At 41.5% G+C, this 16,487-nt stretch overlaps 1 protein-coding gene across 6 annotated transcripts in view; it reads right to left on the bottom strand.

Annotated features, from left to right (window-relative positions):
- LOC133881881 (potassium transporter 7-like) overlaps window positions 1–15,972 on the bottom strand; it is a 33,820-nt gene extending 17,848 nt beyond the window's left edge. For 5 of the 6 annotated variants that reach the window (XM_062320944.1, XM_062320945.1, XM_062320942.1 and 2 more), the window contains exons 1-4: window positions 15,468–15,972; window positions 14,428–14,656; window positions 14,020–14,268; window positions 13,775–13,825 (exon numbers count right to left, since the gene is read on the bottom strand). In XM_062320944.1, coding sequence (XP_062176928.1) covers window positions 13,775–13,825; window positions 14,020–14,268; window positions 14,428–14,656; window positions 15,468–15,743 — 805 coding nt within the window. In that variant the 5' untranslated portion in view covers window positions 15,744–15,972. The remainder of the gene's footprint in view (window positions 1–13,774; window positions 13,826–14,019; window positions 14,269–14,427; window positions 14,657–15,467) is intronic. The other variant, XM_062320940.1, reaches the window with a different exon arrangement.
- Window positions 15,973–16,487: the final 515 nt, after the last annotated feature.

A 16,487-nucleotide genomic window follows, 5' to 3' on the forward strand; every position in this document is an offset into this window, starting at 1 on the left:
CTCTCCGTTGTGATCAAAACCGAAGAATCCAGTTCTTTCAATGGAGCAAGGGGAGAAGCAGCCACTCGAAGGAGAGGAAGGTCGTACCACCCCGACCTTCTTGACCTCCCGCAGCACAACGGGAGGGACAGGAACACTCGGGGGAAGATTAAGAAAACCCTTCCTAAACAGACCCTTTTTTGCTGGAAATTCTGTCTTCTTTTTCGCACAAGCCTCTCCACCCGTAACCTTAAGAAGGACAGGTTCTGCGGACAGCTTTGAGGCTTCCAAAGAGTCAGCAAGAAGCCCATCATTCCAGACCACTGAACGCCCTGCCCTGAGCTCCCTAGCCCTCCTGAAGTATTGCTGAAATGGTCGACTAGGCATCAAGGGGGAAGGGAAGGAACGAACCTTCTTCCCCAACGCAGAATCCCCTGAATGTGAAGGAACAGAAGGGTCGGAGAGTTCTGTCCCACGCAGAAGCCCAGTCGACGCCGGAGGCAAAGTCGCCGGCGACGGCGTCTTCACAGTCGGCAGAGGAGGGAAGACGAACAAAGGAACCGACTTAACCAGAGACAACCCACCCCCAGTTCTATCTTCGCACAAGGGAATCTCAACAGGAGACTCCGACGGAATGAGATCGCACGGCCCAGAGGAAGTCACCAGCGTCGTCTCCGGCAAGAAGCTCGACGTCCGTAAGGAAATAGGTTTACTCAGAGCAGACAGCAACAACGGAGCAAGTTTCAGGTTTGCTCTTTCCCTAGTGGTGGCGCGTGAAGGCGCGTCACGCTAGGGCTTTGAGGGATGGATAGAAGATTTCTGGTGGAGGCAAAAGCGTTTGTCTTCTCGGTTATTGAAGGGGCGTCAGTGCTAAGGGTGGAAGAAAAGCGGAAATTTTATTCCGGGGCGGTACTCCTTAGTAACCAGTGTATCGAATGGCTGGTATCGACTATGGAGGTGCTGAGGGGTGGTCATGATCTGTCCGATTCTGTCAAATCTTTCAGGGAGGGGGCGAAGGTGACGATAGTTCGTATTGGAGGTAACATTTATGGCCGGTTTGTGGAGGCAGCGGTCTATGGGGTGGGTGTTCAGAGAGGGTTTCTTCGTATTCCTGAGGGGCGGGGTGGATGGGGCTGGCTCAAGTTTATTAGTGAGTTGAATAAGGCTTTAGAATTTTTTGGTTCTTCGGTAGGGTGCGGGTTCGGTGTTTCCTCGCCGGAGGAGAAGTTAAGGGGGAAGATGGTGGGGGTTGGTTTGGGTAAGGCAGCGGGGCAGCTGTCTTTCGCGGAGGCGGTTCGCTCGACGCCAACCATCACTGCTTTTGGTGGCCGGAATCTAGTCTTGCAGGAGAAGGTGGCCTGGTGCGAGGAGGAGCAGTTCCCAATAAAGGAGCGGTCTTGCGCGATTGTCCGGCAGGCGGACTGTTCCGCCTGGGAGAAAAGCCTTTTGGATCCGGTGGGTATAGACCTCTGTGGCGATGGCTCCAATGTTCGAAAAGTCAGAGAGTGCAGTATAAGGGACAGCGACGTCTCAGTCTGCAGAAAGATTCTAGAACAGGTTGGAGTTTGGCTGGATTGGGTGAGTGGGTCTAACGTGGGCTGGGGCAGGATTTCTTCTGTTGGGCTGAAAATGGGCCGGTGCAGGATCTCTTCAGCTGTGCTTAGAAGGCCACGCTGTAGGGATGGTTCTAGGAAGTTGGGCTTTAAGCCCAACCCCAAGAAGGCTAAGAGGTTTTTCCCGGATCAGGTTTGTGGTCTCGACATAGCGAGGTTGGAATCTGGTATATCGGGTTTGGGCTCTTCGACGTCGGAAGCCGTGGATGGGTCGAATTCTACTCTTCCGGTGTTCAAGTCAGGCTCGTCGTTGATGGGGGGTTCTTCTCCGGTGGAGATTCCGGCTTTCTCCGCTCATCCTGTTTTGGTCCGGCAAGATGGGTCTAGGTCGGAGAAGACGACGACTGGCATGGGTGGAGGACTGTCGGATACTGGAGAGTTTCCAAGCGTGTGCACGGCGGTGATTGAAGATGCCTCAGTGTGTGCGGCGAAGCCCAACGTGCGATCAGAAGTGTCTGTGTGTGACTTAACCCCGTGTCTGCTTGGGGGGCTGGATTCGGGTTCTAAAGGATTTGAGTTTCCCTCTTTGGGGGCGGATGCGTTGGGAGAGAGGATTCGTTTGTCTCTTCCAGTGATGGCGGACAGTGGGGCTCCCATTTACCCATCCGAAACAAAATCGGTCATGAGGTATCAGCGGAAATCGAAGGCCAAAGCGAGTAAATTGGATATTTCCCTGATTGATGAGGCAGTGACAGCTTTGAGTTCGCCGATGACGCAGTGTTTGGGTATTTCCCAGGCTTTGGACGGGTCTGTGGTTCAGAATATGCCGATGCCAAGTGGGGGAGTGGGTCTTCGGCGCGGGTTCCTTCTCCCGAGAGTACCCTCCCCATTGAGCGATTGCAAATCGATGACCGTTGACAAGGGTGAGACTCCCAACTCGAATGGCTTGATCCAATCTCAGGAGTGGCCGGTAGGGTTTAGCCCATCTGGGGAGATTGTCTTGTGGGATTAGGGAGAGAATGGTGACTTTCCTCACCCCTTGGGCGTTATTCCTCCCGACTTACTTTTGGAGTGGGAGTCGAATGGTGCTGAGTATGAAGATTCGGCCCTGGTTGTGTTGGATGCCATTGAGGAAGATTTTCATCGGGATAGCATGGGGAAGCGGTCTAAGATCAAAGGAAGGAGAGAACTGCAGAATCTGAAGAGCTCCATAAACTACGACGGTGCGAGTGTGCGTTCTAGGAGTAGAAGAGGAAAGGCTCAGGTTCTGTAGTTTGTGGGTTGTGTGTGGGGTACGGGTGTTGTATTTTAGGGTGTTGGTTCCTGTGGGTTCTTGGGTGGGTTTATTGTGTGTTCATTGAGGGTTTGAGTTGGGGTTCTTTGTTCTTGTAGGTTCCGGCTCTCGTGGGTTGGTTTTGGTGGGCTTCTTTCTTTCTTTTTTTGGGCTGTTTTTTTTATTTCCAGCTTTGCGTTTTCTCTTGTATACTGCCGGTGTACTAAGGGGCGCCTGACACTTTTAATAAAGTCAGTTTATTACTTATCAAAAAAAATCCCTTTCGACTCCGTCCGATTCTTGCAAGCCGGCCCAGAATCTTCTTTACAGCCCGGCCCAAATCCAAGTTGAAACCTATGACCCGCTTACTCCACGTGCGCAACTTTGAAATTTCAAATTTCAAACTCGCATGTGGAAACAAGGTCTTACCCATCGAACGATGAGGCTGGTCCTTACCCAACAGATCTAACGAAGGAGACTCCAAGGTAGAACAGTCCAACGCCGACCTCCGATCTGCAACTATCACCCTCACCGTCGGAAGAAGGTCAAGCTCACACACTGGCGTAACCATTCTCCCAGACAAACGACCCCCCACGAAAGGCGCCTTCTTCATGCCAGCGGCCGAACCTGTCTTCAACACCTCCACAAAGGAGGGCCCCTTCGTGACAGGAACCAAACCTGGCCAAGCCTCTACTTTCTTCCCCTTAATCTCCACCGACTCCTGCAAGAACCCATCCCCCCCGCCCATTGAAGCAGAAACGGAAACAGCGATCTTCCTCAGCTCTTCGGAGAATTTGATCCAACCCCACCCTCCACGTCCCTCAGGGATCAGAATAAAACCTTTCCGGCCACCCATCCCGAAAGAAGCTGCCTCTAAGAAACGGCCGGCTTGGTTACACCCTCTTCGAGCAATCAAGACTCTCGAATCTTCCCTGAAAGATTTGATGAAATCTTGATCTTCCGGAAAATCCACAAGAAGCTCCAAAGTTGAAGCCAACCACTCAGAGCAAGGAGAACTAATGAAGATTTCGCCGGAGAAGCTTTTTCTCTTCTCCCCCACCCTCAGCATCGACGCCCCTTCCAGAACCGAGAAGACAAAAGTCTTCGACTCCACGATAAACCTTAACTCCATCTCATAAAACACCCAGAACCCAAACATCCGACCCAGAGAATGATCACATTTTTGACGAAATGTAGCCACACAGTAACGAACCCCACCGCCAGACACCCCTACGCGAGCAACTAGCGCGACCCACTAACACTTGATGCTCAACACTCTACCCACGAACAGCAACCGGGCCTCTGATAAGCGGATCACTGCAGCCACGAACGTAACGCGCTCTCACGCGCCGTCACTATGGCAGAGAGAGAGAGAGAGAGAGTCTAAACCAAATACTCTACTTCTATCCATTTATAAATTACTATAAATTTTTTTTATTTTTTTTTTTTATAAAACTAAATTACTCCCTGTGGTCAAATTTCGTCAAATTACTTGACGGATTCCGTTAGTGTACCACGTTAACATCAATAAAATGACAACGCGTGTCAATGTTAATATATATATATATATATATATATATATATAAACTAAAAAATTAAAGAAATTAAAAACTTAAAAAATTAAAATTTTTTAATTGGGGTGGCTGCCGAGCCACCCCTTTTGTTCTTGTTTTTTCTTTTCTTTTTTTAACTAAAAAATTTTAATTTTTTTAAGCTTCTTTTTTTTTTTTTTTGATAAGTTTAGTTTTATTGAAAGCGTAAGGCGCCCCTACGTACACTGGAAGTATACAACAGGAAACACCTAATTAGAACAGGAAAAAGAAGCAAGAAAATCAACAAAGCTGATGGATAAAGGGTACAAAAAAGCCATCGACTAGAGATACAATGTATGAAGAAACAACTCTAACACCTCCTCAAGGGAGCTTTATAGGTTCTCAAAACACCTAAGGTTCCTTTCTCTCCAAATACACCAAAATATGCATATAGGCACCATCTTCCACGTTGTAGCACTCCTTGATCTCCCAGACTTCCACCAACAAGCAACTAGGTCTAGCACACTCTTAGACATGACCCAAGAAATACCAAAGCGAGAGAAGATGTTGTTCCACAGAGCGGAGGCCACATCACAATGCAGAAGAATATGGTCCACTAATTCCCTATCTCGCTTGCATAGGCAGCATCTATCTACAATGATTATGTGCCTCTTCCTGAAATTCTCCAAAGTAAGAATTCTACCTAGAGCTGCAAACCATGTGAAGAAAGCTACCATCGAGGGTGCCTGAGACTGCCACACACTCTTCCAAGGAAACCGAGTTCCTCCAGAACACGTCAAGGAACCAAAATAATTCTCAACCCTGAACACACCTTTCTTGGAAGAAACCCAACTAAGGCAGTCTGCCCGATCTCTATTCACCCTGGTAGAGTGCAAAACCTAGAAGAAAAAGGCAAAAACATCTACTTCCCAATCATGCACCTCTCTAACAAAGCTCACGTTCCACTAAACGGACCCGCCCAAAATCTCCATATTGTCAGCCACTAACGCATCCTTCACTCGAGCAATACCAAAGAGATCAGGAAACACTTCTTTCAGAACCATATCTCTACACCACAAGTCATGCCAAAATCTAGTCCTACTCCCATCCCCCACCTCATATCTAAGAAATTTGGAAAAAGTCTCCCATCCTTTCCTTATGTACTTCCACAACCCTACTCCAAAAGCCCCTGCAAACTCTCGGGAGCACCACCCACCCCACAAACTACCATACTTGGAGTCCACTGCAACTCTCCACCAAGCATCTCTTTCCATGCTAAAGCGCCATAACCATTTTCCTAACAACACACGGTTGAACAACACCAAATTCCTAATGTCAAGCCCCCCTTTTGAAATTGGGGTACAAACCTTCGCCCAACTCACCAAATGGTATTTAAATTCTTCTCCCATTCCACCCCAAAGAAAATCTCGTTGTAGCTTCTCAATGCGAGAAGCAACACACACCGGAATAGGGAACAGAGACATGTAGAAGGTAGGTAAGTTGGAGAGAGTATTCTTGATAAGGGTCACCCTCCCTCCCTTGGAGAGGTATAACCTTTTTCCAACTAGCCAACCGATTTTCAGCCTTCTCGATAACTCCATCCCAAATACGAGTGGACTTGTAGGAAGCCCCCAAAGGAAGACCCAGATACTTCACTGGCAAAGAAGCAACTTCACACCCTAAAATGTCGGCTAACCCTCCCACTTGAACGACATTCCCCACTGGAATAAGACTGGATTTGGCCAAGTTGACCTTTAAACCGGAAACAGCCTCAAATAAGAGAAAGAGACTCCGCAAATACCGCAACTTTGAGGAGCTAGCATCACAGAAAATCAAAGTGTCATCAGCAAACAAAAGATGCGAGAAAGAAGCATTACGCACTCTGAAGCCATCCAACAAACCCCCACTAACCGCCGCTGTAATCATACGACTCAAAGCCTCCATAACAAACACAAACAAAAGAGGAGACAAAGGATCCCCTTGCCTCAAGCCTCGAGAACTACTGAAAAAGGCATTGGGCGAGCCATTAACTAGCACCAAAAACTTCGCAGAAGAAATACATCAAGCTATCCACAAACACCATTTACCCCCGAAGCCGCACCTCCTCAACACATACAGGAGAAAAAAAAATTAACATGATCATAAGCTTTTTCCAAGTCCATTTTGCAAATGACGTCCGGCTCCCTTGATCTAATTCGACTATCAAGGCATTCATTAGCAATAAGGATCGGATCAAGAATCTACCTCCCTTTAACGAAAGCACTCTGGGATTTGGAAATAACCTTTTCCAAAACCGTCTTCAATCTATTAGCCAACACTTTAGCAATAATCTTGTAGATACCTCCCACAAGGCTTATGGGCCGGAAATCTTTGAGAGAGATAGCTCTAGGAATCTTAGGAATAAGCGCAATAAAAGAAACATTCAGACTCTTCTCAAACACTTCTCTAGCATGAAAGTCAGAAAATACCTACATAATGTCCAAGCGCAAAATCTCCCAACAAGCTTGGAAGAAAGCTATAGTAAAACCATCAGGACCCGGCGCTTTGTCACCATTCATAGCGAACACTACCTTCCTAACCTCCTCCTCAAAGGCTCTCTCCAACCAACTTGCTTCTGACTCTAGAATAGCATCAAAGGAAAGATCATCCAACCGAGGCCTCCAACTATGCTTCTCAGAGAAGAGATCTTGATAGAACTGAACTACATGCTCACCTATCTCAGCTGGATCAGAAGAAATAGAATCTCCAATCAACAAGGAGTCAATAGAGTTGTACCTTCTATTAGAATTGGCTATGGAATGGAAGAATTTAGTACATTTATCTCCTCCTTTTAACCACTTCACCCTGGATTTTTGCCTCCAACTAACCTCCTCCAAAAGAGAGCATCTCTCTCTCTCACTGACAATCTCTAACTTCTTTAGGAGTTCCCCCTCAACCAAAGCCCTACAACCTTCAAAAGTATCGAACACCTGAAGCTCTTCGAAAAGCTTTCTCTTGTTTCTCTCTACGTTACCAAAAACCTTTTAGTTTTATATTAGTAGTTTTTTTAAATTTCTTTCTTTATAAAAAAAAATAGTTTTTTTTATATAATTTTTTATTTTAGGTTTTAAGATAATAAGGGTATTATAGGAATATTTCGACAAAAGTAGCCTTTTTGGCATACTTTAGTAGTTTGATGAGTCACATTAGTGCACTAAAAAATTCAAGGGGCCATTCTAAAATCGGTTGTTAGTTCAGAGGGCTTTTTTATATTTTTCCCAAGAAAGAAAGGATTTTGGTTATAGGGTTTGTTTTGTCATATGGGTCAACAGAAAAGGGGTTCAAGAAGAATTTAGAAAAATAAATAAATAAATAGGTTCACTCTACTAAATATGATTGGTTGCTGAGAAAATCTGAGAATGCTTTGGACAATTATTTGGAAATTTTCATGCTTGCTGAGAAAATAATGATTTGGACAATTATTTGGGAATTTTCATGCTTTTAATCTTCTATTTTATTTACAAACCATAACATGTTGGATCTTGGGTTTCTACTTTGTATATTTTATTTGCCATCAACGAAGTATTTGACTTATTTGGATAATGTTTCAATATGTGAAAAATATGAAATGTAACTCATTAGATGCAAAGTTTTATGCACTCCCCACCCCCCCGTTCTCAACAGCCAAAAGAAAGTTATGGTTGTTTGAGATTCAATTTATATTGTGTTTTATATATAGTTGTTTTATGCCTTAGTCATGACTTACAAAAAAAAAAAAAGTATTTATGCCTTAGTCATTATCTAATCCTTATATTGTCCTGATTGAAGGCGTAGGAGGGAAGGAAGACCATGTTGATGTAGGTGCTGGTGCTTATCTTGGCTGCCTTGATTTTGAAGTTAGGACTTTTGTTGTCTACGGATTTAGCAGTTTTGGTGGCCGTGATTATGAAGGTAGAAGTGATGAAAGTCGTCCTTCAAATGATAATTGTTCATCTGTTGTCCAATGGTGATAGCTTAAAAAACATTTTTTTTTTATATATAAATAATGTACATTCATTCAAAGCGCAGAGGGGCGCAACCCAAGTACATAGGATATATACAAAAGAACCTCTAACCCATAAAGAAAGAACATAAAGCTAAAAATTCAGAAAAAGTAGAAACAGACAAAGTATTCCAAGCCACTCTCCATGTATACAGGGCTTGTAGCACCAACTTCTTCAAATCGAGCAAACCATTCTCACAATCGTCAAAGCTATGTGCATTTCACTCTAGCTAGAGACACCACATCAAACACAATGGATCCATCCTTCATAAGTGCAATGCCATGCGGTTGCCCAACTATTCCCTTCAACTTCCGAACAACTCACTCATCCTTCGAGGCATAATCCACGCAACACCAAAAAGTTGAAAAAGTGCACTCCACATCTTTGTTGCAACCTCACAATGAAGGAATAAGTGATCGATGGACTCTCCACAAGTCTTACACATACAACGTTGCTCCATCACAATAATATTCCTCTTACGTAAGTTATCCAAGATTAAAATTTTTCCTAAAATTGCTGTCCACAAAAATAATGCCACTCTCGTGGGAACTTTAACTTTCCAAATACTCTTCCAAGGAGAAGTCGACCGTACAGGAGTAAACAATACATGATAGTAAGACTTCACTTCCAAGGACTTCCTTTTCAATGGGGTCCAACAAATTGTATCCTTACCTCCATACCTTACTTTTTTGACAGTACAACAACTCAAAAAATCGAGAGACCACTTCCACTTCCCAATCATACACAGGTCGAGTAAACAGAATATTCCAATGAAATATTACCATTTTGTATCTGCATATTCTCCTCTACCCACACATCCTTACCACATCCAATAGTGAACAACTCTGGAAAGAGGACCTTCAAAGGTAGTTCCCCACACCACACATCATGCCAAAACAACACTTTAGAACCATCACCTACCTTATATCGCACAATGATGCGCAAAACCAGCCCACCCCTGCTTATACATTTCCACACTCCCATTCCATAGGGTCCCCCTACCTCCTTGGAACACCAACCACCCCTCATACTACCATATTTGATGTCCACTACCTTCCTCCACAATGCATCCCTTTTCATAGCAAACCTCCATAAACACTTACATATCTTGTCATTAGAAACAAAACACAAGTGCTTATCATAAACGTTGGCTAGGGTGAAGAAGATAGTGAATTTCCTTTAGTCTTTTTCTTTATTAGTGAATCTTTTGTTTTCTTTTGATGCAACCAACAAGTTCCGATGGTGAGTGTCTATGTGTGTGTAGCTCTGGCTAGGAGTTATGTTAACAGACCAGCGATATTTTGACAAGATCTGTAAAATGGTCAACAAAGAAACTTCTTCCCCTTAGTTGTTAGCTATATGTTAGGTTTTCATTCGATTCATGTATATATGTAGAATTATAACCTACCATTCTATTTATTGATGTTTTCTTCCTCCAACACCAATATTATGTTTATGTAAGCGTGACGTACAATTATACTGACGAAGGTAGATAGTGTCTAGTGTTGTTTGATGTTCAATGTCATACTTGATCAAATCATCAAATTATTTTTTTTCACTTGAAAAGTTTTGTTTATATTTACACAAGCCTTTTTTAGGTATAATGGAAGTGCCATGGAGATGTGTTTAGGTTTGGTTCAATTTTCATATATGTAAATAGCTAAAGCTGTAACTTGAAAGTCTTAATGTTGTTTTAAAAAATTCTAAATGATTGCCATTTTCATCTTACACCTTTCTTTCCTTTACTTTTTCAATATTATAACTATTCTTTTACAATTCTTTCTCAAGACTTTTCTTAGAGGGGAAAAAAAAAAAAAAAAACTGCGCTTATAGACTAGTACTAATAATAGTAACAATAATAACAACAATAATAAATAATCATGTCTAATCTAAAAGCTTATATAAGAGGCCTAGTTCCCTTTGCAATTAGATTGGACAATCACGTCAACATCACTTGACCCCCTACAGCCAACCTTAGAAGAAACACTACTTTTAATGGATATTTTCTATGCACCAAAAAGTATATTGTTAAAATGAAGTCTATAAGGAACTGGCTGCACAATGTAGGTTAAAAAAAAACAAAACAAAACAAAACAAAACCTTATCTATAAAAGGCTATGAGCACAAAATTATATTTGAAATCAAAAATATTGAATATAAATTTGAAACCTTCAAAGTCTAGGAAGCTAGAGCACGACAGGAATCTGTACAGACTATATAACTTAACAAATTCCATCAATCTTACAATTCCACAAGGCATTTCGTATGTCCCTTACATATAAGATTCCAATGTACAGACTATTTGATACTAAATAGACAATGAAACTCTGCAACCTCCAGCCTAACCTTCCTAAGAACATGCCAGAGGAGTAAAGAGACTAGAATAGCCTTTTTTTGTTTTTTTTTTTTTTTTTTTTGAGTAAGAGAAATTTCATTAAAAGTGCAAAGTGCGATCAAGCATACAGGGAGTATACAAGAACGACAACTAAGAAGAGGAGGAAAACAATACAAGAAAATCATAATAACTAATCACTATAGGGGCAAGGAATGCAGCCGTCCAAGAGTACAAAGTATAAAAGAAAAAATAAATGAGCTCCTCAATGGTTCTTTCTTTGTCCTCGAATTGTCTATCATTGTGTTTCATCCACAAGCACCATAAGAGGCAGCAAGGGACTATCTTCCACACAACTGCACTCCGAGAGCGACCACCCGTCCACCAACAAGCGAATAGTTCTACCACCCGACGAGATATAACCCAAGACAGACTGAAGTGACTAAAAATGGCATTCCAAAGAACGCAAGCGACCTCACAATGAAGGAGTAGATGATCCATAGACTCCCCATTCTTTTTACACATACAACATCTATCAATCACAATGACTTGCCTCTTTCTAAGATTGTCCAAAGTAAGGATCATCTCTAGAGCTGCCACCCAAGCGGAAAAAAAAAATGCCACTTTTAAAGGAACATTGGTCCACCAAATACTTTTCCAGGGAAAATGAGTTGTCTCCTTGTAAGCAAGAATCTTATAGAAAGATCTAACATCAAACTTCTCTTTGCGAGAAAGAGACCACCATAGCTTGTATCCCCCATCACAATCAAATTTGATAGAATACAATAACGTGAAGAAGGAAGCCAAGACGTCCACCTCCCAATCGTGGGCCGCTCGAATCAACCCAACATCCCACTGAAAAGATCCGTTCTCCAGAATCAAATGGGCTACAACAAGCAAGTTCTTGTAGCAAGCAATGTCATACAAACCTGGGAAAGCTTCCTTAAGGGGCATCTCTCCGCACCACAAACCACCTTCTGAAATAGGAGAACAAACCGTGAACCAACTAACCAAATGATATTTGAAACCCTCACCTAGACCTCCCCACAAAAAATCTCGGTGAAGCTTCTTTAGACAACTAGAAACACTGGAAGGAATGGGGAAGAGAGAAAGGAAATATGTGGGGAGATTAGATAAAGTATTCTTTATAAGGGTAACCCTACCACCCTTTGACAAATACATCATCTGCCAACTAGCCAGCCGTCTTTCAATTTTGCCCACTACATCATCCCAAATGGACTTAGCTTTGAAAGGGGCCTCCAACGGAAGACCGAGATAATTTAAAGGAAGAGACTAGCATAGCCTTCCTAAGCGGCTATCTATTAGAATATTGAACTAAATGAATACATTAACCATTTCCCATTAATTCAAATTTTTAAGACTAGTGATAATGTATCATGGTATCGGGGCAGTAAATAGTAAAGAGATGGAATCCTTTCTTCAATCTATGCCTCTCTTTTCTTGTACTTTTTTGTACTCCTAGTTAGACATTTCTCTTGTAGACTTCCTATATACCTAGGTTACGCTTTGCGCTTTTAATGATATTTCGATTACTTATCAAAAATATAAAAATAAAAAACTATACCTCGTAGATTTAGGAATTCCATATGTCGACTCCAATCATTGAAAGGTATTCTGAGCTCACACGTGAAGGTGAATGTTAAAAGATTAATTAAATGATTAAATCCACAATTTCTCCGTCTGCTTAAGCTTTTGATTAAATTATTTTTTTTTATTTTTGATTAAATTATTATATTTACCATGTACAATCAGTTTAAAATTTTAAGAACAAATGGTAATTATAACCATCTGCCCCATCAATTGAACATTGCACTTCCATTATGCCCACACTCCAATACCCTATCCTCCCAATTTTGATTACACCAGGATACTCCCAAGCCATTTGAGGGGAGACTAACACATGAGAATGCAAACAATCACCAATAAATCACATGCATTGCATCATCCCACAGTGTAACAAGGCCTCCAAGTCTTACCAAGCAGTTTGCTACTACACAAAAAATTGGAGATTAGAACACATTTTTGCAGAGAATGTCAGGTGACATAAACTTTTTTTTTTATAAGAAAAAAAAAACGCAAGTTAAAGGGAGATGTGGGGAAGATGATTGTTGTGAACTTCAGAGTATGAGAATGGAAATGCATTGCATAATGAAAGATTTCCAAAAGAGATAACCTTGCAAAACAATCTCTGCCCACATCCTGATGCAAGAAAATTAATCAACCTAACTAGACGGAGGAATTTTGTGTTCCTAATCAATTCTCAAGAACCTTTTTCTACATTAAAGTTCCATTGTATTCAAAAAAAAAACAAAAAAAACAAAACAAAAAATCAGTAATGCAAAATTTTATTATTAAAGCGTAAGGCACCCCTAATTACACAAGCCATATACACAAGGAGCTCCCACAAGCCCAAAACCCAAGTAACAGTACAAACACTCACAACCTAATCGAAAGTTCCATTGTGGTCAAATTTACAGATTTATGTTCCCTACAAAACTGCTCCCATCACTCACGTGCAACAATCCAAAGAAAAATGACCTCATTGGAGGAATTTCTTGTTCCTAATCAAGTCTCAAGAACCTTTTTCTACATTAAAGTTCCATTGTAGTCAAATTTACACAGAAAAAACCAAGCAGCAGAATTATCAAAAGATTTTGTCTAAGGAAATCATCCAATTTGCATGGGATCCCTACCATATAAAAGTAACAACTGATCTCTCTAACTACATCAAAGAGATCAATACATTGAGGCATTTCAGAAACACTTCTTTTAAGCATCCAATTGTAATATTTTCAATTATGTTCTACAGGGCTTTGATGAGTAAAAAACTTTTGTTTTCTTCTACAGCCACCAATGGAGAGGGGAGAGGTATACAATTACTCACTACACAAAAAGAAGACCTTCACCAGCTAATGGGACCAAGCAGCTAACTGATTTAATCAAAAAGAAGAATACTTCACAAACTTATAATTATGTATTGGCATAACTTTATATCAAGGAACAGGGCATTGAATAATCAACAAATAAAGATTTACAGAGTTGATTACAGGTTGTAAGATTACCTTGCTCGATGGCATCTACTCCAACTTTTAGACCACCAACAGCTGAGGTTACTGCAGTAAGAAAAATAACTACATGAAAAATGGTCATAAGGTAACAACTAAAACTAAGGGATAATTTTGCAAACCCAGTCACAATAAAACTGAAAATATATTAAATGTACATCTAGACAGATTTTTTTCTTTTAACCACAGCATTAGTAAGTTTCCAAGAAGCAACAAGTGGCAAGAAGGAATAAAGTAAATACCTGACATCGCTGGTGTGACAACCCCATCAGCTATCACCATCGAAGTACCGGCAAGAACTAACATCAAAAGAAGCTTTTTCATAGCCAGTGAAGTCTCAAGTCTTTCCTTGATTTTTAGTGATCTCTCAAGCTCAGGCGATGGCACCTTTAGCCTGAAACTTGAAATACGGGCATCCGATGGAAGCTGATTTGGGAGAAGACTGACCTTAGCATGTCGACAAATCAACGAGTACAAAGCAAAGGTACCACCTAAAGCAGTTAAGTGACACAGTGGAATTATTTATTACTACAAAAAATTTATGTGAATGGCCATGCACACACAAATAACAAACAGACTACATCACTTGCTTAGAGAGAGAGAGAGAGACTGATGGAGTTCTGAAGTTTCGTTTCACAACATCAGCATACCTTCACCATCATCATTGGCCCAAAGAACAACAAGGACATACTTGACCAGAGGGATCAAGATTAAGGTGTATAGGACTAGTGATAATGCTCCAATAACATCTTCATCTCCATTGATTGGTGCCTTGCTGAACATCACACTGAAGGTATATAACGGACTTGTTCCAACATCACCAAAGACAACCCCAAGGGTCTGAAAAGCAAGTGTAATTCTCCTTCCCATACTGAAGTCCTGAAATTTCATTTACATAGTTAAGACAAGAAGTCCAAACACTTCTAATTGTGGCCTATGCAAAACAAATCAATTACTATATAATTAATCCATTCCTCCTTCACCAGCGTACAGTAAAATATCACAGAAAGCTTACCCTAATAATATTATCAATTTCCTTCCAACAAGAAATATTTCATGACGAGAGAAGAGTAGTGTAGAGGACAAGATATCGTACACCCAAGTACACATTGGGCATCCATCAAGCAAAATATATTTCATGATTCAAAAGTTAACAAAAACAAAAAGTAAAAGGGACCTTCTTCTTTATAAGTAAAAGGGAACCATCTCATATATTCTACAAAATATAATCACTGAATGAGAAGCAACTGGCCGACAGCCTAATGAAGATCAAACAAGCATTTTGTAACAGCACCCAGCACATGACCATAATCTTACCTATTTATCTGTTAGGTTCTGATGCAGAACACAAGCACACCCACACACCAGAAAACTAGTGCACAAATCGGTTGGCAAAATGTTCCATATAAATCATAAAAAGGCCTCAGTATATCTCTGGTGAACTGTCTATCACTTAACTTTCTCTCTTCTATGAATTCGCCTTACCTTAATTGAAGCAATGACTCATTCTAGTAAAATGAAGAAAGACAAGCAATAACCATACAATTCGAATCCAATTTTCTTTTCTCAACAACCAAACAGTCACTAAGAACAAAATAGACCTAAACAGAGTAAAATTAAACAGACAGATTTCATTCACAGTGCTCTCACAAAGCAAAAATGCGCATCGAACAAGAACCCCGGATGCTACCTCTACCTCGTAGTCATTTCTGAGCGCGCCAGGGACCTCGAGAGCCTCCACATCGAAAGAGTCGATGCGCGGCCCGGTGCGAATCAGTCTCTGCTCCGCATTATCGTCCTCGTCCTCCGAGTCCAATCCTCCAGCCGCCACAGAGCGCTGCGAAACGTCGTCGTCGTCGTCGATCTCCGAGTCGTCCTCGTCCTGGAACACCCAGCGCGATTCGGTGGAGTCAATAGAGGCCTGGCCCATCCCTACATTGATCTCCGATCCCCCCTCCTCCGCCATCACTCGCTAAACAACACTAGAGGACGGAGGTCTGATTACTCGGAGTCACACGGAATCAGTGAGGTTTTGGGGATTAGGGGGGAGTGTTTGGATAGGCAGAAAGTGAGGAAAACTCATGGAAAAAGATTCTTTTCTTACTTGTGCTAAATTTTGGGGGGATCGTTGTATGGTATATGGACTATAGAGTTCTCAGCTTCGGGATCGCGCTGTGAACAGAAAATAAGAAAATGGTCTTGTGGCCTCTGGGCGGCTTTCTATTTGTGTGTGTTTTTTCTTTTTTCTTTTTTCTTTTTTCTTTTTTCTTTTTTCTTTTTTCTTTATATAATACTACTTTACTGTGAAAAGGTATCGGCCTTTGAGAAAAAAGAAATGGCGTCATAAACTGTACGGTCGGTATCTCACTGTTTAGTTAACACTTAACCATAATGGGTCTACCAATCACTAAAAACGAGGGCCCAAAAAAAATTACTTTTTTTCTTTTCTTTTTTTTTTCTTTTGCTAACCATAGTTTGTCATTTTGAAAGACAATTTCTTGAAAAATGTACAAATTGCAAGGGTTGCTAGAAGAGTAGAAGTCTACGAAAAGTCTTTGAAAGCTTAGAGCATCTCTAGTAGTAAAAGCAGTTTAGCTCTTCAAAAAGCCCACTTCTCTATTTTACCTACTCATTTTTCAACATAAATTTTGAACGGAATTCTAGAATATTTGACTCTCTTTAGCAGGGAATACACGTTAAGAGGCTAAGG

The sequence above is a fragment of the Alnus glutinosa genome, chromosome 11 (assembly GCF_958979055.1).
Source record: "Alnus glutinosa chromosome 11, dhAlnGlut1.1, whole genome shotgun sequence".
Taxonomy (NCBI): domain Eukaryota; kingdom Viridiplantae; phylum Streptophyta; class Magnoliopsida; order Fagales; family Betulaceae; genus Alnus; species Alnus glutinosa.